We start from the raw sequence: 24,643 nt of genomic DNA on the forward strand, positions 1-24,643 counted from the left end.
CTGCCGCTCCTGAGGCCCAGGAGGACACTGTCTACCAAGAGAAAGAGGTTTTGGATGTACGGTTCTACCATCGAGGATGGGAGTATCTCCTTTTCTGGGAGGGTTACAGCCCTGAGGAGAATACGTGGGAACCATCCTCTAACATCTTGGACAAGGGTCTTCTCCACCAGTTCCATTTGGATCATCCTGCAAAGCCCAGGCCCCCGGGAAGGGGGCATAGGAGAGGGGGTACTGTTATGGTCCCGGGCCGTGCCCCGGTACCTCCACTCACCTCGGGCTGGCCTGGGCCGCTGAAGTGCCTCCCCGCTCATCTAGGCCTGATCCTGGCCTCTGCTGCGGCTCTCCCTCCGCGAGGGAGACGCTGCCGATCCGACGTGCTTGGCCCCACCCCCTAGGCACGTGCGGGGGCTCGAGGTTTAATGGGGCCAGCGCGGGAAGGAGGAGGAGAGCCCTCAGATGATGTCAGAAACTGCAGGGGTATTTAAACCCTGCAGCTTGGCCTAGACGTTGCCTTGCAACAAGGTTCACTCTCTGGTGAGAGCTACTAGTTGCTGTTTCATCTTCTGGCTTCCAACCCCGGCTTCTGACTACTGGCTTCTGACTACTGGCTTCCGACTACTGGCTTTTGACTACTGGCTTCCAACTCCAGCTTCCGACTACTGGCTTCTGACTCCGGCTTTCTTCCAGGAGGCCTCTCCTAAGTCCAAGCGGTTTGGATTCTCTCGAGCTCCTCTCTGGGGGACCGCGGGCTTCCAGTGGTGAAGTTCCAGTTGGCCTCCTGGCTTCAGTTCTACTCTTCTGGATCCTCTGAAACTTTTCTTCTGTCACCGGCCCACAGGAGACCGCATGTAAGTCCAAGCGGCTCGGGTCCTCACGGGCTCCTCCTGGGGGGACCTCGGGCTTCCAGTGGTGAAGATCCCTCCGGTCTCGTGTTCAGTGCCGCCTCCCGGCTTCAACATCCACTGTGGGCCTTCCCACGGTGAGTCTTCATCTGTCCCTGCCGGCTCAAGGGTCCACGAATCCAACAGGGGCTTCCACATCAGACACACACGGTCGTGGGAGATGGAACTGGGGTATTTCAGACAGGATGGAGTACATTTGTCCTTTATAGGTATGGATTAATTTCTGAATACATTTCAGGAGGCCTTGGAGGAGGTGTTGTAATTTGAATCCGGGGCCGCATCTTTGGGGGGTCGCAGGGTTGGTTCCCAACCTGCGCCTGTGGCGGGTCACCCGAGCCTACTTGGGGGGGGGGGGCAGCCGTATGCTGGTTGATGGTACGGCTTGGCAGGTGCCAAGTGAAAGTCACAAAAGGGCACAGCTGGGTTTAGTTGTCCCTGCATGACTCCTTGCTGATGGTGGCGGGGGTCGAGGGTTTCAGCCCCCTTGCTGGCGGCGGCTGGAGTTGTGTGTGTTGACCATTGCTGGAATCGCTAGGCTGGTGACCTAGTGGCGATCATCTTGCTGGGAGGCGGATGGTCTTTATGGAGTTCCTAATGGGGGGGGGATGTGATACAGTTTGGCTCGGGCACTGCTGGTATGTAAAAATAAAGCTGCGGCCTTATTGATTCCAATTTGGTTGTGCTGTATTTATTGTGTGGCTAATTTGTGAAGGGCAAGGGCGGAAGGAAGAGATGGTCCTGACTGCCCACATTATTCCGAAGATGCCATATAAATGCCCGGCTCTTTGGTTGAAAAGTCAGCTCTTGGCGTACCTTTGCCATGGCATTCATTGTAGTGAAAGAAGTGAACTCAGTAACCCGGGGGTGGTTGGCCAGAGCTGGGACTTTAAGAAACTTCATTGCAATTCCGTCGTAGTAGTAAAGTTCCAACTTTTATAATGCATAGGGAAAGTTTATTTAACCGCCGCTTAAATAAATTCTTTGTATTACAAGCCCACAAATAAAGTGATATGAGATATTATATATGGCATGAGGAAGAGGGTCGTAAATGCTTCAGTGCTGAATGACCTGGCTCAGTCTCCAACCTGGCATCATGCGACTTTTATGTGCAGCCTGAATCCGAATCTGCAATATTGCTGGATGTCAGCGCGTTTTAACAGGGACGAGAAGGCTCAGCGGACTATAGCAGGCGGTAATTTATCCATCACTTTCTGCTTGGCATCCTAGCATGGGCAGCACCAGCCTCAGGGGAGATATGAAATATCAGAAGAAAAAGTGGATAGAAATATTTGTTCATGATTTACGCCTTTTGCTTTTTGTGCACGGAGCAGGAGAGAGACCTTGGGTTATAGTGTCTAATGATATGAAGTTGGCGAAACAATGCGACAAGGCAAAAGCCAGAAGAATGCTGGGCTGCATAGAGAGAGGAATATCGAGTAAGAAAAGGGAAGTGATTATCCCCTTGTACAGGTCCTTGGTGAGGCCTCACCTGGAGTACTGTGTTCAGTTCTGGAGACCGTATCTACAAAGAGACAGAGACAAGATTGAAGCGGTACAGAGAAGGGCGAACAGAAAGGTGGAGTGTCTTCATCAGATGTCATATGAGGAGAGATTGAAGAATCTAAATATGTACACCCTGGAGGAAAGGAGGAGCAGGGGTGATATGATTCAGACTTTCAGATACTTGAAAAACTTTAACGATCCAAAGACAACGACAAACCTTTTCCGTCAGAAAAATATCAGCAAAATCCAGAGGTCATGAGCTGAGGCTCCAGGGAGGAAGACTAAGAACCAATGTCAGGAAGTATTTCTTCACGGAGAGAGTGGTGGATGCCTGGAATGCCCTTCCGGAGGAAGTGGTGAAGTCCAAAACTGTGAAGGACTTCAAAGGGGCGTGGGATAAACACTGTGGATCCATCAAGTCTAGAGGACGTGAATGAAGAGGAGGCAGCAAAACACTGCACGGAGCGGCAGTAGCCACAGAGGCATTCACGGAGCGGGATGCCAGTGGTTGGTGTTCCACCTTCACGGAGCGGAAGGATGGAGGGCTGCCATCTCCAAAAAACCCCCCAAAAAAACAGGGGTGGGTAAGAGTATGTAAAATTAACGGTGAAGTCATAGGCTATAGGTATTGCCAATTATTAGGCTTGTTCAATATTTGTTGATAGTTAATGTGGCTCTCGCGGAAATGGGGCTGCTACCTGGAGATAGTGCCCTTGTTCAGTGTACATGCACGGGGTTGATGAGACTCCATCATTGCTCTGGGCTTCAATGGCAAGAGGTAATGTGGAAGAAAAATTAAAAAAAAATAAATTTGTAATCACAGGGAGGCGAGGTGCAGCTGGGCCGATACTTTACTTTCAATGCATGTCCAGTGTAGCTCTCTGCTTCGGCAAGGGAGAGAGTCTGATACTTCTCTTTCAAGGCATGGCTCTCTGCTTCAGCGGCAGGGGGAGTGTGGAAGGGAGGATCTGGGTGTGGACGGCAACCAACGGGGTCTGGATCGTATAGTCTGGGTGGACAGGGGCAGGAGTGTGGCCTGCTTGTAGGAAGTTGCTACCCCTAATTGAGCTGGATGTTCACTTGGATGCAGATCCGGCGATGCTCTCTTCATTGGGGGGGGGGGAGGGGAAATAGGGCTGGAGGGTGCTGGAAGCCAAGAGTAACAGGTGTGAGTGAGAAAAGGGAAGGAAAAAAAAAAGGATAAAGTGTGTAGCTTGCTGGGCAGACTGGGTGGGCCGTTTGGTCTTCTTCTGCCGTCATTTCTATGTTTCTCTGTTTCTATGTTATCTAAATGTTCTGGTCTTGCAATTTTTGCTTTTGCTCCCTTTTTTTAAATCTACTGGAGTAATGAATTTGTGAATGTTTCGAATTACATAAAAAAACATGCAAGCAAAGCAATTTCCGTAAATCACTATAACAGTATTACAGAAACAGGATGCAGAAAACGATCCGATTTAAAGTGTGTGTGTGTGTCTCTCCCTCTCTAAATCCCCCCGCCCCCGCTTCAGCTCGACTCCTGCCCTAGGATTAGGGGCCAGTTTGAGCCGGAGGCTTTCTCCCGCAGCTTTCAAACTGTCCCTTTAAACCGGCTCGCTGGGCAGAATCCGTCCTCTGATTGGACAGGGGGGAGACGAGCGGAGTGGAGGGGGTGGGGGGCGCTGTCTCCAGAAATCAGACTAATCCTGCGTGAGCTTATCCTATCTCCATCCATACCCCTACTCCCGCTGCGGGCAATGTGGCTCTGCTCCCTGGGAGATGAGAGTCTGTCGGCTCCCTGCAAGAGAAACCCACGGCTTCTGACTTCCCTCTCGGCAGACGGCGCAAAGCCCACGTGAATCCCCCCCCCCCTCCCCTTAAGGAAAGTTTGGGGGTTTGATCTCTGATGCTTCCTGGATGATCATCCTCTGTTTGCAAAAGTTGTACGTTTGTGTGGTGTTTTAAAGGGGGTCTTAACACTCTGTGTCGGACTTGCTTATAACTGTGTCATGTGAGTTTCCCGGCGGGGGAAGGGGAGGGGGGTGGCTCTGGATTTTAAACCGGTGCAAGGTGTCCGGAGAAGGCGACGGCGAGCGAGACGCCTCCTGCACCGCAGCGCTGAGCCGGCGCCGGGGACGCGCGCTGGCCGGGAGGCGCTCATGGCGGTGACTTGCTTGGGACTTTCTCAAAAGTGCAGAAGAAGCTCGGGCACGCAAGTTGGGCGTCTCGTTTCTCGGCACGTCCTGGATCGAGGAGGGATGGGGTCCTCGGAGCGCCGTGCGTGGCGAGCTGCGAAGCCGTGGGCCGTGCTGTGGATGATCTTCCCCAGCTGTCTCCTGCCCGCGGTGGAGTCACACAGGAAAATCCCAGTGGAAACGTAAGCTTTCTCCCCCCACCTTTTACCATGACGGTCATTCTCTTTTTTTTGTTTGTTTTTTGATGCCACCTTTAGCTCTCTCAGAAAGAAGGCTCACTTCTCAAAAAAATGTTTTCCAGCTTGTTTTGATGGTCTGTTACAATTAGTTTTCCCGTTTTATCTATGTTGTTAATTATATATCTTTCATCAAATGCCTGCAAAATATCAGCAAGGGCAGAGTCGTCATTAATTATTTTATGTGGGGTTAACAGCAAGGGGAGACGTGGTTTTTTGTTTGTTTGTTTGTTTGTTTTTAACCTTCAGTGAGTTTCAATTCTATTTGTTATTTGAACTACTGTGCTTCGTGTGGAACTTTTTCATTACTGAAGAGTATTTTTTTATCCCATCCCTTACGATACCGTTTAAAAAAAAATCCTTGGCAAATGCTCAGATATGGATAAGACCTGCTGCTTCAGTACTCTTATGATGGGATGATTTTAGGCCATGGATTTTCATGGTTTTGCATTGTAGGGATGTGTATTTGGGCACAGACAGTGTGAGTTAATGGCCTTGCATGTGTTGTGCATGGCAGCAGTGTGACTGGGTTCCCATTGTCCTCCCCGAATGCTATCCAATTGTTAGATACTGCTAGGTTTGTGTGTTGGTCACTCTTTGTGCCATACTTGAAAAAGTATATCTGTACTGCATTTTTGGGAGCCTGAATGATTTAATTTGGTTAGGATCTCTGTGTGTGTGTCTCATCCAAATTGTTCCATGTGGATCTGAATTAAACAAAATCCAGTTAATTAAAACTAGTTTTGTCCTCTACGCATTAACTGCCATTGTGAACATGCAAAAACTGCATTTGTGAATCATGCAGTCTGTTTGCGGTAATAAGAGTGGGCACATTCAAGCCATGGTGGAGATATGGTGGATTCCCGGAGGTAGGGGACTGAGTCTGCACGTGTGGATGACTGTTTTTTGCCTGTCATTTTTGATGAGCCTTCCACTAGTATTACTAATTAATTTCTAAATGGAAAATTCTCAAGATTGCCTAAACTGCTTTTTGTTTGTTTGGTTTTTTTTAAACCAGACATTTAAAAAAAAACAAACCAAAAAACCCTCCCCTTCCCAAGAAGATCATGTAATAAAACCTGTGCTAAAACAGGAGTTAAATTTTAATGCAAATTTTGGTTAATGTGTGGTAGAAACCAGCAGTACCATGGGATGCAAATTGAACAGGAATAAAAAAAAAAAAGTAAGCTAAATGAAAAAAAAAAAAACCAAACCACTCTAAAAGATGTGAATTAATGTGAAAATGCACACTAATGCCGAAGAGTACTTAAACCAGAAATAGGGAGGTAAATGTTTTGACGTTAGGAGTGTGACTAAAATGGCCTTCCATGTGAGATTGTGCCTAAGTTGGGATGCCTGATGCCGATCTGGCAAGGCATGCTAAGTGAAATAAAGGGTCAGCTTTTAGAACAGTCAACTACGGGCAAACAGTACATACTTTTGGTGCAGTATATCCTATGGCACACAAAAGTGCAAACTATATGGCTGTAGTTCATTGCTCCAGAGAGCTTGCCCTTTTATTTCACTTGACATTCGTTGCCCTGAAAGCCTTGCATGCAAGAATGTGCCCAAGTTGGGATGCATTCTTGTATACAAGGCCATTGTACCACAGTGCCAGAGGTTAGTGCTTGTAGGTAGGCTGTTTTAGGGAGGGGATGGGGTGTGAGTGTATGGCTGGGGACAACACTGGAAATTTAACTCCTAGGTGTGAGGTGGAATCAAAGTTAACTCGCGGTTCTGGTGGCCATGGCCACAATCTGCTGTGCTCATGTTAATTTAGTGTTATCGCATTTCCGCCATAAGCAAACCAATGTGATTTACAATAAAAAACCGAGCATATCATAATATAAGTTTCTACCGTGCTGGGCACAGCAATAGAATAACATTGGCCACCAAAAAGTGTGAGTTTACTCTACCTCCGATGAAGGAAGGAGTTGCATTTGTGGTGTACGCTCTCTGGGAAGGGCACCTACAGCTAAACACAACTTCTCTGGGGAAGGCACCTTCAACTGAATAACATGCGTTTTGCTGCTGTGTATCCTGTCTTTAGAGTACCATTCAGGTGTAGGTGGGCACTCGAGAGCTTGTAGGTGCCTGCCCCAGAGATCTAATGCTGGAAATGCAATGTGAAGGAGTAGCTAAATGGTTACAACAGCAAGCTGCAGCCTTGGGCAAGACACTACGCCCTCCATTGCCTCAGCTACAAACTTACAGGCCGATTTCAGTAAAGTCCGCAGGAGAGCGGGCGAACGCACAGGCCACTCGCCTGTGCGCGCGATGCAGTATTTAAATTAGGTCCGGCGGGAGAAACCGGCAAAAGGAGGCGCTAGGGACTCTAGCGCGTCCCTAGTGCCTCCTTTTTGACAGGAGCGGCGGCTGTCAGCGGGTTTGACAGCAGACGCTCAATTTTGCCCACTGATAGCTACGGGCTCGGAAACCGGACGCCGGCAAAATTGAGCGTCCGGTTTTCGACCCAACTTCAATTTTTTCCCTTCGGGACCTCAGACTTAATATCGCCATGATATTAAGTCGGAGGGTGCACAGAAAAGCAGTTTTTACTGCTTTTCTGTGCACTTTCCCGGTGCCTGAAGAAATTAGCCCCTACCTTTTGGGTAGGGGCTAATTTCTAAAAGTAAAATGTGCGGCTTGGCTGCACATTTTACTTACTGAATCGCGCGGGAATACCTAATAGCGCCCTCAACATGCATTTGCATGTTGAGGGCGCTATTAGGTTCGGCGGGTTGGACGCACGTTTTCCGCCCCTTACTGAATAAGGGGTAAGGGAAAACGCGCGTCCAATGACGGTTAACAGTGCTGTATCGGCCCATTAGAGTGTGAGCCTCCTGGGGACAGGGAAATACCTTCAGTACCTGAATAAATGGGTTAATCAAATTTAAATCCTTCCTGGGTCTGACGTGGAGTATTACAGTGGGCCCAAAAACAGATGATGGCCTCTAGAAATATGAATTTACTCCACCTCAGGAGCTAAATTTGCCATGTAAGCTCTCTGAGGTAGGCACCAGTAACAGGTTTTCTTGCTTTTCCTGAAAGCTGATCAGTGTGTGCATAATACCAAAGTGCTTACGGCTCAGCTGTTGGTGCCTGCCCAGACAGCTTATACTTTGTACGTTTAACTGCAGGTGTCTTCCCCAGAGAGTTTATTCTTTGATTTTTACTTCCATGTCTTGCCAAAGTGGCCTTGAAGGCGAGAATGTGCTCACAAATTTGGTGCTGTGCATCCTATCTCACGTGCAATGCCATTTTGGCAAGGCAGGGCAAGTAAAATGAAAGCACAAGCTCTTTGGAGTGAACATCTATAGCTAAACAGTGTGCCAAAGTCAGGATGCACAGCATCAGCAAACTGTTCAGCTCTAAGAACCTGCCTCAAGAGATGAAGCTGGAAATTAAACTCCTGGGTCCATGGTAGATAAACCTACATTTTCCTGATGGCCAAAGTTATTCTGTGCCCAGCGTAGCAGAAGCAGCTAGACTCTATCCTAGGAGTACAGCAATAAAAGTTCCACTATTAAACAAACAGTAAAAGTGCTCTTCCGAAATGAGTCATGAATTTCTATCTAAGGAATATTAAAGGTAAAGTCTGGTGCAAAAGGAGGATGAGATATAGTGATGGTTATGGGGGTGGGTGGAGGGGTATGGGGAAGGACCTTGAGTGGAGGCAGTGTGTAGGAGCTGGAACAGCGGGGCCAGGTTGGAGCAACTGGAGAAGCAGTGGTGGGATTGTGTAAGAACTGGAGTGTCAGGGATAAGGGGTTTGAGGTTTGGAAGTGCCAGCGGGCACTGGTATGTAGAAGGGAATGAGCTGGAGCAGTGGGGTGGGATGAAGGGGGGACTGAAGAGATGAGTGTCAGTGGTGGGGTGTATGTGGGTGAAGGAGCTGGAGTGGCAGTGATGGGAGGTTTGGAGGAAATAGATCAGCAGCAGTTAGGAATTGTGGAGAAGAGGGAGCAGGGATGGGGAGGGGGGATAATGTTTTGTTTGTGCCAGGCTGGAGTGGCAGCTGGGAATGTGGAAACCTGCACCATCAGAAATGGGATGTCTGCATGCAGGACCTGGAGCAGCATTTTAGGGCTGCAAGTGACAGATGGAGTGGTGGTAGTGGAAGGTTGTGTTGAGGTTCGGTGGCAGTTAAAGGTGCTGGGTGCAGAGGACCTGAATTGATGAGCAGGAGGATCTGGCATATCGATGAAATGTTGAGTATCTGTGCCAGCGTTTTGTTCTTGTGCGACAGCGATGATGTGTGTTGAGATGCAACAGTGGCAGGACTGGGGTTGCTCTCTCACCCTAGATCAACCAAACAGGCTAACTCTGACCTGGCTTTTGCCTCATTATCTGCATGGATTCGTAGTTTTGATTTTTTACCAAAATATAAATCCTCAGGTTATTCAGTAGGTAAATCAAATTTTATAAACATGCTGCATTATCTCCACTAACAAAAAAACAGGCTGCTAGACTCAAACCACTTTCATAGCCTTATAAATACTGGTAATCATAGTTCAATTTCAGGGGGTTTTTTTTTTGTTTTTTTTTTTAAGAATTCTTTAGTTTGCAGATAAAACGCAAATACATATCTCCTGTTGCTGTAAAGTTCAATGCCTTCAGGGCTGTTTCGATGTGCAACCTGCTTCAAGGAGATCTTTATTACGATTATCCCAATATCTAAAATAAAAGCCAAATTGCAAAAAAAAAATAATTAAAGAATACCAGTCAATTTCTAGGTTAAGACCACTCGGTGCTACAGTGTTCAAACTAAAAATCCCATGCTGTTCTCTGTGGTCAGGTCTGTGTTCGTGATCACTTCCCCATGGAGAAGGAATAATCTGTTTAAGAGCTCCATCACAGATCGTGAAACAAATGCGCTGCTTTGTCACAGTGAGCCACTAGGGGAGCCTGAAGCCTTTTTTGCAGTAATACAGTGCTTATGCTCTGCAATCCTACTCGTTTTTACTTTTGGTTCTGCCAATATATGTGTTTTCACACACAGATAGCAAGATGAGAGAATCTTAATATAGTTCAATACGTATTGCCAATATTATTGATTTATATATTTGGGACCATCATACCGTCCCTTTTTTTTTTTCTTTTAGAACATGAACCATGTTCCATCATCAGACTAACAGGGGTCTCATGTAATCACCGGTCCTTATTTTTTAAAATAAATTTCACACCATAATGTGAAAAAATTAAACTACTTCCCCCCCCCCCCCCCCCCCCCCCCATATTTTTTTTTTTTTTTTTTTTTTAGATCATGATCTTATCAAGCCCAACACGATTTTCAGCTTTGTCTTTTTGTTCCCATAATAATTTTTTTCAGGTACCGATCGATTTCTGCTTAGAGTATATCGTAGCGCCAAGCTCAGCGTCTTTAAGCTTGGCGCCACGATATAAACAGTCATAAAACAGAATATTGCCAGGGTATTCCCCACCAACTGCACAAGTATAGCCAAGCCTGTTCATCGCAACAAGAAGAAGATAATTTGTTTGAGTGTAAAACACCTCAAGGCGATAAGAGTTGAAACAACAAAATTAGGAGTACAACAATTATATATTCTGAGAGCCATTCCCAGCATTGCAGAATCAGAAATCTGGTAAAGAAATACCCACTTGGTCTGTATGTTTTAATAAAGTAGCATAACTAATACATGCTGCTTTATTTTTGCTCGTGTATGTTTGGTGTCTGTCTCCTTTGTTGCCTTATTCTCTTCTTTTGTTGCTTTCTCCTCTATCTCTCCCTTGTCCTCTGCTCCACATCTCCCATAACTCCTTCAGTTGCAGCAGTAGCAGCCACATCCACTTGTCACCCCCAAACCATCCCAGTCTGTCCACATTCATTCCCTTGACACCAGGGAGGAAACTCTGCCAGTCCCGACTTCAGATGGCACCTGTATCCGACCATCCATCCTCCAAGAGCGTGCTGTAGTACTGGGGGCCAGGTCTTGGTGGTTCCCTGTGTGGGCGATTAGGAAGAAATTGGTGGCTCTTAAGAGAATAAGGTGGGGGAGGGCCCAGTGAGTGTTGCCAGCCCAGTTGTTTGTACAAGAGAAAGATAACACAGCTGGGAGACCCTCAAAGTTGTCCAGAGAGTTCCACAGTCAAACAGAATGAGCTGTTGACCTCAAAGAAGTCAACAGTTCTGGTCAAGACTCTGAATGCCTGAAATGGTCTTTGACCAGACTGCCCACGTCCATAAGGACAAAGATCGTGCGAATCATGCCATTCCGTATGACCTTGTGCGATTATTAAACACAGTAAAAGTCTTGTGCCTCCTACTTGGTGGCGTGTAATAAAACTTTCATCTTTCAGCCACAATAATGCATTCTGGTAGTTGCACCTTTTCAGTAGGGTCATGCCAAAAATGTAATACCTGGTTTAAGGTAGGTGTCACGTTTTTGTCTTTAGCAACTAAATGCTAAATGGCAGATGGAAGAGTGCACACTGGCTATTTCCTTTGCCTATGCTAAAGCTGTATTTGCATATAACATCTTCATTTACACATGCGTACATGCAAATTTTAATGTGTGTGCACTAATGTCTTTTGACCCAGGTTAAAGTGTGTTTACTAAGATCTTAGGGTTCGATTTTAACATCCAGGCGGGTGGCCTCGTCCACACACAGGGAGGGGGGGGGGGGATGAATTTTAAAAGGCCATGCACGGCGACGGGAGGGAACTTCCCTACAACCCCTAACCCCTTCCTAGCTACTTATGTTTTCTTTGTTCAATTGCTTACTGCTCCTCGGGAGCAGAAGTGATACCTGTGCACCGCCTGGCTGCCAGCGTGCGCTTCCCCGGGACAGCGCCATTCGACGCTCTCCTGGCCCAATTCCCGCCTGACGCCTGTAGGATGTCCTCCTGCCAGCAGAGGGGGTTGGACAGCAGAGCCTATCTGCTGCTGCTGCTTTCCTCTCTGCTGGCTCTCCTTAGCAATTGAACCTGCCACAGGCCCTGTAGACTCACAATACCTGCTGGCCTCGTGCTGTTTTGACTGCAGAGGAGGAGGAAGCTGTCCCAGCTCCAAACACTGCAGGTCTGTGAAGGCTTGAGGTTGGAAAAGAAGAAAAGGGTGGAGGAACAATTCTGCATGGGGGGTAACCTGCATGGAGTGGCAGTTGCTACCCTTAACAGAATGAATCGGGTGGAGAGAGAGAAAGAGAGGGAATGGAAGTGAAGGCGGTGATGACCACAGGGTGGAGGTGTGCCACAATGATGTGAACCCTGTGCCAGGTGCGCCATGACAAAAAAGGTTGGAGAAACGCTGATCTACATACATAACTTCATGGATAGGGATCCCGATCCCTTTTGAAAATTAGTCTCATGGAAGGCTGTTTTCAAACAGGCCGATACAGTACAGTGCGCTCCGGTGGAGCGCACTGTTAACCTGCATTTGGACGCACTAGCTTTACCCCTTATTCAGTAAGGGGTAATAGCGCGTTAAAAATGCGCGTCCAACCCCCTCCGAGACTAATAGTGCCCGCAACATGCAAATGCATGTTGATGGCCCTTTTAGGTATTCCCGCGTGATACAGAAAGTAAAATGTGCAGTCAAGCCGCATATTTTACTTTCAGAAATTAGCGCCTACCCAAAGGTAGGAATTAATTTCTGCCAGCATCAGGAGAAGTGCACAGAAAAGCAGTAAAAACTGCTTTTCTGTGCACCCTCCGACTTAATATCATGGCAATATTAAGTCGGAGGTCCCGAAAGTTTAAAAAAAAAAAATTTGAAATTGGCTCGCGGGTTGAAAATCGGACGCTCAGTTTTGCCGGCGTCCAGTTTCCGAACCCGTGCCTGTCAGCGGGCTCGAGAACCGATGCCAGCAAAATTGAGCGTCGGCTGTCAAACCCGCTGACAGCCGCCGCTCCTGTCAAAAGAGGTGCTAGGGATGCGCTAGTGTCCCTAGCGCCTCTCTTTACCGCTGGCCTCAATTTAAATATTTTAGTTTACTGAATCGCGTGCACAGGACACTGGCCTGTGCACGCACCGGGAGAGTGGGCAAGCGCCCACTCTCCCGCGAACTTTACTGTATCGGCCTGAATGGGACTATCTAAGGAGTTAGTCGGCTAGATAAAAAGGCCTGTCTGAACAGCTAAGTATAGCCGCTCTAAAGGTAGGCATTGCTGGGGGCATAGTTTCCCCTAACTTAACCCCTTCAGCAGATATAGCAGGAGCAGACTACACAGGTATGTATTGTACTGGTGCTATGGTGAATTTTCAAAGACAAGAGACCTGAGTAGTCATACTTTGAAAATTCGCTAACACATAATCAGGTACCAACGCACCCATGTATTTTGCTGATAGGTAATTGTAGTGAAGATTGCCACGATGTTGTATAGCAACCTTTGTTTTCGTTTTGCTTTTGATTTCACATTTTACAGCTTTTTAGAATTCTCCTCTTGGGGTCCTCAATGTAACATAATGCAAACAGTCTCTTTTGTTTTAACTTAGATTGTCTTCTTACTTTAACATTTAATTTTTTTTTTTTATGTCTCTTTAGGGTAAAACTTTGGGCAGATGCCTTTGGCGGTGAGGTCTATGCCACTGTAACAAAATATGCTGGTTCCCTCTTATTACAAAAGGTAGGTTATGCTGATGAGCTCCTTTTCTGGCTAGTGTTTTTTTTCCATGCGTTTGGCTTAGAGGGGTTAAAAGATATGTGAGGAGCACTAGGTGATCCAGTAGCTCAGTGATTCCTAACCTTTTTTTTTTTTTTGTCATGGCACACTGGGGATGTGCAGAGGGAACGCATATGTTACATTCAGTATTCGTATTTGTCGGGGGGGCAGATACATTGCATTCGGCAAGGGGAGCCCCCGATCCGTTCATGCATTCCATTCTTATTTGTTTCCTGGCTAAAATTTAATTAACTACAACCCCCCACCCTCCTGAACCCCCAAGACGTGCCAAAACTCCCTGCTGATCCAGCGGGGTCTGGGAGCCATCTCCTGCACTCGGGCTGCCGGTATTCAAAATGGCACCGATAGCCTTTGACCGTACTATGTCACAGGGGCTACCGGGGCCATTGGCTGGCCCCTGTCACATGGTAGGAGCACAAGATGGCGCCGGCCATCCAGTGCTCCTACCATGTGACAGGGGCCGACCAATGGCCCCGGTAGCCTCTGTGACATAGTAAGGTCAAAGGCTATCGGCGCCATTTTGAATACCGGCAGCCGAGCGTGAGTGCAGTAGATGGCTCCCGGACCCCTGCTGGACCACCAGGGAGTTTTGGCAAGTCCTGGGAGTCTTGGAGGGGGGGGGGCGGTCAGGAGGGTGGGGGTTTGTTTAAATTTGCTCCTTTAGATGGCCGAATAATTCGGTGAAGATTCGTGGGAATTGCGTTATGTTTCGCTTCCCCACGAATACAACTAATATGGCCCTATACGTTGCGGATTGCCAATACATTGCAAACGAATGCATACCCCTATGGCACACCCAGCACAGGGTTCACTTCTTCATGACTCGCTATCATCTTCTCTTTCCTCTACCCTCTGGTATTATCACTCTCCCTTTCCTTCCACCCCCCTAGCATCATCACCTTATCTTCCCTTCCCTTTTCCCCACCCCTCTCTGGCATCATCACCTTTGTCCATTCCCTCTCCCTCCATACCCCCTGGTATCATCACCTTATTTTACTTTTCCCCTGGCATCATCACACTCGCTCTCCCTCCACCCTTCTGGCATTACCACCACTACCACTTTTCTCCTCCCTCTAGCCCCTGGCATATCACCATTTTCTCTTACTTCTCCCTCTGGCACCATTATCACCTTAATCTTCTCTCCCCCCCCCCCCCCCCCCCCCCCCAGCATCATTGCCTCCTTCCCTGGCATTATCACTTTCTCGTCCCTTCCCTCACTTTCTACCCTTCTGGCATCATCACCACCTTCTCTTCCCTCTCCCCTGGCATCATCACCTTCTTCCCTTCCCTCTTCTCTCTCCCTCCACCCCTTGGCAATTTCACCTGCCCTTCCTTCTCTCTCCACACTTCTGGCATCATCACCTTCTCTCTCCTGTCGTCATTACTACCTTCACTTTCCACCCGCCCCCTCCCCACTAGCATCATCACTTTCTTTTCCCTTTCCTCTCTTTTTACCCTTCTAGCATCAGCAGCTCCTTATCTTCCCTCTCCTCTGGCATCATCGCCTTGTATCCTTCCCTCTAGCCCCCTGGTATATCATTACCTTCCTTACCTCTTTATCCCACCCCTCCCCCCCCCCTCCCAAGCACATTCAGCTGTTGCTTTTTCCTGTCACTTCCCTCCCTGGAGCTGGCAGAAGCGTGACCAGCACTTACCTGCTGCTGTTTCTTCCTCCTCTGTTGGCTTGTCTCTGCAATAACGGCATGCGGCCAGCATGTCCAGCAAGACTAGAGAAAGCTAACAGGAGAGGGAAGCAGCAGCAGTAGGAGCAAATAGGTGCTACTCTCTGATCCCTTCTGTAGGCAGGAAGGAAAGGAACAGCAAGATTGCCAGTGGCTCAACTTTTCATACTGGCTCTTCTCATGGCACACCAGTTGGAGTCACTGCAGTAGCTGCTGCTTTTCCAAACAGAGGGTCTGTTGGCAGCAAAACGAGGGAGATACTTGCTGAATACCTATACCAGGGGTCGGGAACCCATGGCTCGCGAGCCAGATATGGCTCTTTTGAGGGCTGCATCTGGCTCGCAGACAGTCGCCACACTTTCCCGCTGACCCAGCTGCTCCCCGGTCCTCCTCTGCCCGGGCTTAAAATGCTGTCAGCCCGGGCGGAACGCGGCAGGACAGCTGGAGTCAGCGGCACCGGCGTGCTCTCTTCTTCCCGCCCCCCCCCCGCGGCCCGGAAGAGGAAGTGGAGAGTATCGGGTGCCTGCGCGGCAAGAAGAGGCCACGCTAGTGCGCTCAGCATCGGCCCGAAGAAAAGAAGACTGCAGCGCGGCTCGGAGGAAAATGAAGAGCTTCAACCGCGGCCGATGGGACTCCGCCTCCGCGAGGGCTGAAAATGAAGAGGTTAGCGTTGGGAGGAGGCTGCTGCTGCCGCGAGTTCCCGGGGTGGGGGAGAGAGAGAGTGAATGAGCGAGCAAGCATGTGTGTTTGCTCGCTCATTCACTCTCTCTCTACCCCCCCCCCCACCCCGGGAACTCGCAGCAGCAGCAGCCTCCTCCCAACGCCTACCTCTTCATTTTCAGCCCTCGCGGAGGCGGAGTCCCATCGGCCGCGGTTGAAGCTCTTCATTTTCCTCCGAGCCGCGCTGCAGTCTTCTTTTCTTCGGGCAGTGGCCTCTTCTTGCCGCGCAGGCACCCGATACTCTCCACTTCCGTGTGTGTGTGTGTGTGTGTGTGTGTGAGAGATTGCATGTATGTGAATGATTGAGAGCCTGTACATGTGAAAGAGAGTATGTCTGTGATTGAGAGCCTGCCTGTGAGAGAGAGAGAGAGAGCATGAATGTAAGTTTATGATTGGGAACCTGTATGTGTAAGTTTGTGATTGAAAACCTGTTTGTGTGAAAGAGTATGTGTGTATGATTGAGATCCTTTGTGTGTGAGAGAAATCATGTGTATGTATGATTAAGAGCCTGTGTTTAAATGAGAGAGAGAGACCATGTGTGTCTGTGTGTGATTGAGAGCTGATTTAGGTGAGGGAGCATGTGAGTATGTGATTGAGAGCCTGTGTGTAAATGAGAGAAAGAGAGGACATGTTTGTAAGCGTGTGAATGAGAGTCTGTGTGTGAGAGAAAAAGACAGCATGTATTTATGTGATTGAAAGCCTGTGTGTGTGTGTGTAAGCGTGAAAAGATAGACAGCATGTGTGTAAATGTGTAATTAAGAGCCTGTATAAGTGAGAGAGAGAAAGCATGTGTATATGTGAGTACTGAGAGCATGTGTGTATAGGTGTGTCATTGAGAGCCAGTGTGAGAGAGAGCACTGGTATGTGACTGAGAGAGGAGAAAGTTCCAAGCAAACCACCCCACCTCCTGCTAATTCAGAACAATCTCAGGACACCTGGATATCAAACGTTCCCAGGTATGCAGAGAAAAAACATTTTTGTATCATTTTTCATTACTGGGTCTTTGTGTCTGCTATTTTGAAATATTTTGTTGGTATCTGGAAATGTTTTATATGCGTTTTTTAATTATTGGATATTCCACTCATCAGCTGTTTCGAAATATGTTCTTTTTGTTAGTACAGTTTTACTGCTGATGATTTTATATTTCTTGATTTATTTTATAAGGATAGGTGATGTTTCTTTTTTCCTTTGTTACGCTGCATACAGAGACTCTGGCTTGTTGCGGTTTCCAATTCATTTTTTTCTGCATGCTTCTTGTTATGCGTTTTGGTCTCTTTATTCTATGTTAGGTGAGGGACAGCACGTGATTCAGGTGAGGTTTTCTGCTGGCGTGTAGTTTCTGTGTAGGATTCTATAGCAGCCTGACTTGGTCCGTTTTCCTAATAGGAGATGTATTGGTGTCTTAAGGCCTGGTGTAATATTTTCAGAGACTTATTGTACTTTAAAAGTGTGATCTTACATAAAATGCACACATTTACTTATATTTAGTTTTAAACATATTGTATGGCTCTCATGGAATTACATTTTAAAATATGTGGCGTTTATGGCTCTCTCAGCCAAAAAGGTTCCTGACCCCTGACCTATACGTTTGATCTATGCAAATAAAGTAGATGTCATCAATATGTAACAAACCTCAGTATTATGCTGGAGTGGTATGTGGGGGTCTCGCACTGGTGTGGGGCAGAGCTGGCAGTTGACCCTTGATGTAAAACTGGCAGCTCCTCACTGGAAACCTATTTCTGCTTTCTGGGAAAAGGAGAGGGCTATCATGGGCTTCACAGGAAAACCACAAGGCCAAGTGCTTGTTGAAAGCATTTAACTTGAGGAGCAGTGAGCACGGAAGCCCAGGGACCATTAGATATGTTAGTGAGATCTCGGATCAGGCTGGGAGTTCAATTCTCTCTTCTGATCTCTGCCTCTAAGTCAGTTCATGGTGTATCTTTCGCAAGTCAGTTTTGCTCGGCTGTTGTGTGTTTCAGGCCCTTCTTAGGCTTCCACAGTGCTGCTCAAACCAGTCTTCACAGGCCTCCCAACTAGTTGGATTTTCAGGATATCCACAATGAATGTGTGAGATGTTATGACCCTTAGCCATATTGGACCCTAGGTTATCCTCAGAAATCAGAGTGCATATGTTACATATGATACCTTTTTAATTTAGATAGTTCTATTTTATCTATTTTAGTGCTTGTTTTTTTATGATTTTTCTTTTAAAATTTTTTCTTTGTGTTTATTTTAGTCTAGTGTTCCTTTTAATTAACCATGTAACTCGTTGTACATCTTTTCAATTGTATTTTATATATTATATTGTAAACCAATGTAATGCTTTCTACGAACTTCGGTGCATATAACAACAAATATGTAAATATTTGCTGTACAATCAAGGCAGGGCATGCACGTATATCTCAAGTGTATTCATTAGGGATATTCTGAAAACCTGAGTGGCTGTGAGGGACTGTCAGGGTCTGAGTCAGGCAAAAATTCAAAAGGATTACTTCATCAATAGTTTTAATGAAGAAATAAAGTTGTAAACATAACACAGGTCCCTGACTTTTATAATATGCAGGAGGGAAAAAACACCAGGCAAGTGAAGTGTGAAATCCCAGCAGCTCAATAAGTTCCAGTGCAGCTTTGGTCAGACCCAACCCTACAGGTTAGGAAGAATATTGTGCCAGCAATACAAGGCTGTTAGAAGGGTAGGTCTACTTCCGGGCCAATGAGCCCCTTCCGCCGGGCCCAGTCCAGCCCACCACAACTGAGCAATAGCAACACTACTGCATCCCATCTTTCCACCATCAACCTCGCTTGCCCAGGAGAGCTCCAGCCTCCCATATCCAGGGTTGATGTTTGGAGTCCTCCTTCCCCCGTCGTCCTCCCTGGTGAACATTGGCTCTGGATGTGGGTGAGATCCTGAGGCAGTCTTTTTATTTGGGTGTAATTCTAAATACCAGCTCAAGTTCTAAGCAAATTATCTTCCAGTATGTTTATTTTTGAATTGAGAGAATTAATATTAGAGTAAATGTATGTATGTACACACGAACAGCCACACATAGTATGGGTGTTGGAAGGGTGTATGACTCAAATGAATTCATCTTTCCAGAGAGTATTCTCTCTATCTGAATTGCAGTAAACGTGTTTAAAGCATTAGCTGGGTCACACGACCTCATTCGGAGCAGTGCCTTTCAGAGGCTTACGGGTAGCCCTGCTCTGATCAGGGGATTAACTGGTGGGCAGATGGATTTAGAAGGCAGTCTGCAAATGGGATATTCAGAGCAAAGAACACACACATGTTAAGAGAGAAAGCAGTTTTCACATTTTCTTCAGGGTTTTTATCATTAATTGGAAATGATTTCAGCCTAAACGCTTTTCCCTTGATGATCTTATTTCCCATTTCCTAGCGTGTAGCAGATGGAAATATGATACAGAATTTCAGATACTTGAAAGGTTTTAATGCTCCAAAGATAACGACAAATCTTTTCTGTCGGAAAAAAATCAGCAGAACCAGGGGTCACGATTTAAAACTCCAGGGAGGAAGACTATAACCAATGTCAGGAAGTATTTCTTCACGGAGAGGGTGGTGGATGCCTGGAATGCCCTTCCGGAAGAAGTGGTGAAGACCAGATCTGTGAAGGACTTCAAAGGGGCGTGGGATAAACACTGTGGATCCATAAAGTCTAAAGGATGTGAATGAAGAGAGGGTGGCTCACGGGAATACCAATACCTTTATTCAATAAACATACACATGGTTAATGCGCCTCCAACATTGCTCTAAGCTTCAACGGCAAGAGATAATGTGGGAAAAAGATTTCCATTCACAAAAAAGTAGGGAGTAGCTTGCTTGTTACGGTGGTTACTACCCCAAACCAACAGGTCGATACTCTAAGGCCGCGGTAGAAACAGTGCGGCAGTGTCAGGCGCACCCTCGTTCCCCGCATGCACAGTTCTCTTCACCTAGCGCTCGATACTCTCTTCTAATTGCATGCAAATGCATGCCGCGGCTGCGAAGCCTTAGGCAAGCGTTAGGCCCGCGCAACCCATTTTACTGTATAGGGCGCCTATACAGTATCCTGGGTTCGTGGGCCTAACGCTTCACGGCCGCGCTGGTATCTGTCATTTCAAATGACATTTGAAATGACAGGTACCAGGAAGTGGACAGTTATGTTCCCCGATGCTCGGCAAACTTTCCCCCAGCCCCCGCTCACCTGCCCTGGCCCCGTCCGGTCTCCAGTGCAGCCCCAGTCTGTCCCCTCCTCCCGAAGCAAAAAAAAAAAAAAAAACCGAAAAAGTAGCAAGGCTCGGGCCTGCTACGATCGTCCCTTCTCCCTTCTCCTCTCCTCCCGATTTCGGCACTCAAGGCGGCCGGGTGGGCGTGCATTCATCCAGGCAGAGGGAGCCGGCGGCGAAAGCGGCCTCTGGCTCCCTCTGCCTGGATGAATGCCCGGCCCCCGCCGGCAGTGAATGAATGCCCGTGCGATTTCGGCGCTCAAGGCATGAGCGCCGAAATCGCACGGGCATTCATTCACTGCCGGCGGAGGCCGTGCATTCATCCAGGCAGAGGGAGCCGGCGGCGAAAGCGGCCTCCGGCTCCCTCTGCCTGGATGAATGCACGCCCACCCGGCAGCCTTGAGCGCCGAAATCGGGAGGAGAGGAGAAGGGACTATCGTAGCAGGCCCGAGCCTTGCTACTTTTTCGGTTTTTGTTTTTTTTTTGCTTCGGGAGGAGGGGACAGGACTGGGGCTGCACCGGAGACCGGACGGGGCCTTGAGCGCCGAAATCGCCCCCATTTTTTACACTTTATTCCCGTTTTAATTTTCTAACACCACACTAACACCAAGTAAAGGGTGGCGGTAAACTAACAGGTTAAGGACGCGGCAAAATAGCGGGTTACAAAGGAGATAATCTGAGCGCGCGTCACAGTATCGGAGGGGAATAGCTAATTCCTTCATTATACAGCTAATTCGTTCATTTACATATCATATACATGCTGCGTGCGGAAAGGGTTATGCGTCTGTTTGAAGAAGCGCTAAGGACGCATGACACTGGAGACTGTATCGCTGGATCGCCTTACGCATCCGAATTGTGCGCTCCCAGCTCGTTACAGACGGAAAATCCTCAACCGCACGTTACAGTATCGACCTGCAAATAAGCCTGATACTTCACTTTCAATGCATATCCAGCATAGCTCTCTGCTTCAATGGCAGGGAGAAATGAAGAAAAGAAGAAATGAGAAATGAAGAAAAGTGGATCTATATACAGACAATGACCAACAAGGACTGAATTACATAGTCTGGGTAAACAAATAAACATAGGTGTAGCATGCTTATTGCGGCGGTTACTACCCCTAACTAATTAAGCTAGATATGTCACTTAGATGCAGTTCCAACACTGCTCTCTACATTAATGGTGGAGGTGGAAGGGAAATAGAACCAAAAGGGTACTAAGGGCCAAGAGTAACAGATAAGTATGAGGAAAAAAAAAAGTGTGAAAGCTTGCTGGGCAGACTGGATGGGCCGTTTTGGTCGTCTTCTGCCGTCATTTCTATGTTTCTATAAGTAGTAGTAAAACCATACTAACAATAAGAACAGATTATTTCAAAACAGTGGATGAATGGAATATCCAATAATTAAAAACTCATATCAAAAATTTCTAGATACCAATAAAATATTTCAAAATAGCAGACACAAAGTCCCAGTAATGAAAAATAATAAGAATACAAAAAATGTTTTGCTCTGCATACCTGGGAACGTTTGATATCCAGGTGCCCTGAGATTGTTTTGAATTAGCAGGAGGAGGGGTGGTTTGCTTGGAACTTTCTTCTCTCTCTCTCACAATTGCTCACATATACACATGCTTTTTCTCTCTCACTTATATAGGCTCTTAATTACACATTTACACACATGCTCTCTATCTTTTCAGGCTTACACACACATGCCGGTGCCGCTGACTCCTGCTCTCCTGCCGCGTTCGCCCGGGCTTTCAGCGTTTTAAGCCCGGGTGGAGGACCTATCTTGCTCGGGTAGGGAGAGTAGCTTGGTCAGCAGGGGACCCGGGAAGTGTGGCGACACACCTGCGTATGCTTGGCGACACACCGGTTGAGAACCACTGCACTAGAGGGAACCCATTTCAGTGAGTTTCTTCACATCTTGACTCAGGCCATTTGTTTCACTTTTGTTAGATATATATATAGATATTTATATAGCCAAGCAGAAGAAAAGGTGATTCTCTGCTCAAGAGATGTGCTGTTGTTACATTTCTTGCAAAGTAATCTTGTTCCTTTGTGATATGCTACAAATTAAAATCCTTTCTCCATCTAGGGTTTCAAACTTATTCCTCAGTGTAATCCGCTTTGAAGTGTTTGAAAGGCGTAATATAAAAAAAAAATTAAATAAAGTAAATAAAAGAAACTGGAGTTTCCAGACTCTTTAAGGAGGGTAATTTTTCAAAGATGCGGACATGTCCTGGTCTGCATGCTTTGCACCTTCATAGAAGCAGTAGCAAAACTGCCACCATCAAGTGTACATGGGGACTAGAAATAAAATCTCTGCGTGCAGTTTCACTCTGCAGACCTCACTCTGACCCCGCCCCTTTTTTTCACACAGGTAAAAGTATTTGCACTGTTTCGCCATGCGTGTTCTTCCACCCACACTGGGGAGGGGGTGCAGAGGGAGCATCGCAGTTTCCAAGGGTCTTTCTATGCAAGTAAACTCACATTTACCTTCACAAAAAGTTTTGCATATTGTCTCTTCCCCCCACCCCCTCAAATGGGTAATATTCAAAAGTCCCATAGCTACAAGCGTGGTGAACTTTTTTTTACCCCCACTGCGAGGTTGGTAGTTTTGACTGGGCCTTCTTACTCTGGTAAATCCCCCTATGATAGCTGTCATTATTGCTCCCAACGTTTGATGTATTGAGGGTGGGCCAGGTTACACGTGTAAATCACTGTTTACCTGCATAAATAGCTTTGAAAGTTGCCCTCATTATTTGTTTAAAAAAAAAATTATATTTTCATTAACTGACCGGAGTTCTTAATTGTGTTAGAGGGGAAACAGATTCCACCAGGCCTACACTAATGCCTACTACCCTTCTCTCAGACTGCAGGGTCTGCTTGACAGAAATTATGGAGTCTGATCTTTTTATGGACTATATGAGATGCTGTTGGGGCATGGTAGAAGCCAAATAGGTCTTGCCGTCCAGGGTATATTAGCCACATAGTATGGCACCTCAGCTCAGTTCTGTTGGTTAGAAAGTGCCCAGGGGAGGTACACTTTGGAGTGTGGTTGCTGTAGAGTAATAGCACATGCCTTCTTTGTTATAAAGCACCCAGAGGCCATGTGGGATGGACACAGTGGAATTACAGCCCAAATGGTGGGGCATTATGGAAAGGGAGCTTGTAAAGGGGTAATAGTAGCAGAATGAATGTCAGAGCATCCCGCAGGAACTAGTGTGACATTCTTCTACAGTAGCAGAATGAATGTCAGAGCATCCCGCAGGAACTAGTGTGACATTCTGCTACAGTAGCAGAATGAATGTCAGAGCATCCCGCAGGAACTAGTGTATGTTCGCATGTGATATTGTGACATTGTGTCATTTTGAAAGCAGCCCAGCAGGCACATTTTAAGTCCTGCAAATTGAATTGCCCCTGAGGCAGCTCTATGAGCGAAACTCGGCCAGAGTCGGGCATTGAAATAAAGGGCTTCTTATCATCATCCGATTCCTACTGTAGAAGAAAGACAGGAGCTATGATAGAGACATTCAAATGCATCACAGGTAAAGGTAATGCACCTTGAAATTGGGCATACTAGATGGGTCTTATGGTTCTGATCTGTCATCATATAACGTTTGTATGTGTGAACTCCAGACCTTTATTTTTTTTTCTCCGTCAGCAATTCTCTACAGACACTATAGCAATTCCCTGTGGTCCATGAGTACAATCAAAGACCCCTTTTTGGCTGCATTCAGACCTCTAATTATTGAAACCCACTGAAGCAAGATGATAAAAACATCCAAAAGCAAAAATTACCCACTGTCCTTTTAAGGAAAACTTTTCAAGTGAAGTAGCCAATTTCATCTGAGACAAAAATGTTTCTAAAGGGACACTCTCATCTGGGGCAACTGGAATATTAGCCTCCTCTTTCATAGTATAATCGTAGGTCCCAAAAATTAATTTATATGTTTGGGTTTTTTTTTAGTTGCATATAAAAAAAAAAAAAGTTTAATATTTGAAGTGTGTAAACCCAAACCATATCACCCGACATAGCCCTGAGTTTTCATGTCATGTCACAAGAAAAGGTACAGCACACCTTTTCTTGGGCAGATCATCATGGCCTCTCTTCACTTTAATCACCATTCTGTAAAATGGAAACGCATATAGCTTGATATTTAGGTAGCTCTCTCCTTCAGGGTTGTAGCCTAAAATGGGCAGGAGGTCGCACAGTCACAGGACTAAGTCTCACCAGGACTTAGTTTGAAAGCCCTGCTTTTAAACTTATCCACAGTACAGCATTTATGCATGTAAATGGACATGCCTAGATTTTAAAAACTGCACAATTTATAAAATACCCTGTAGTTCTGCTCTGAAAGTAAACCCGTATGTTTTACTATGAGCAAATTATTTTCAATGCAAGAAAACGCACACTTTATACAAACGTATGTTCTTAAAATAGATATTCTAGGCGTGTAAAAAAAAATCATGTACTTGTAAAACCCTGATTTATATGCGGAAGCAGGTATTTTATGAAGTATGCCGTGAAAATTTGTGCGCATACTTGAAATTACCAGTGTTTGC

The 24,643-nt window shown here is 46.6% G+C and overlaps 1 protein-coding gene across 4 annotated transcripts in view; it reads left to right on the top strand.

Moving 5' to 3' along the window:
• Positions 1-4,090: 4,090 nt before the first annotated feature.
• Positions 4,091-24,643, top strand: part of CACNA2D4 (calcium voltage-gated channel auxiliary subunit alpha2delta 4) — a 558,520-nt gene continuing 537,967 nt past the window's right edge. For all 4 annotated transcript variants that reach the window (XM_029599894.1, XM_029599895.1, XM_029599896.1 and 1 more), the window contains exons 1-2: positions 4,091-4,758; positions 13,321-13,402. In XM_029599894.1, the coding sequence (XP_029455754.1) occupies positions 4,541-4,758; positions 13,321-13,402 (300 nt within the window). In that variant the 5' untranslated portion in view covers positions 4,091-4,540. The remainder of the gene's footprint in view (positions 4,759-13,320; positions 13,403-24,643) is intronic.

The sequence above is a fragment of the Rhinatrema bivittatum genome, chromosome 4, assembly GCF_901001135.1.
Source record: "Rhinatrema bivittatum chromosome 4, aRhiBiv1.1, whole genome shotgun sequence".
NCBI classification, from domain to species: Eukaryota; Metazoa; Chordata; class Amphibia; order Gymnophiona; family Rhinatrematidae; genus Rhinatrema; species Rhinatrema bivittatum.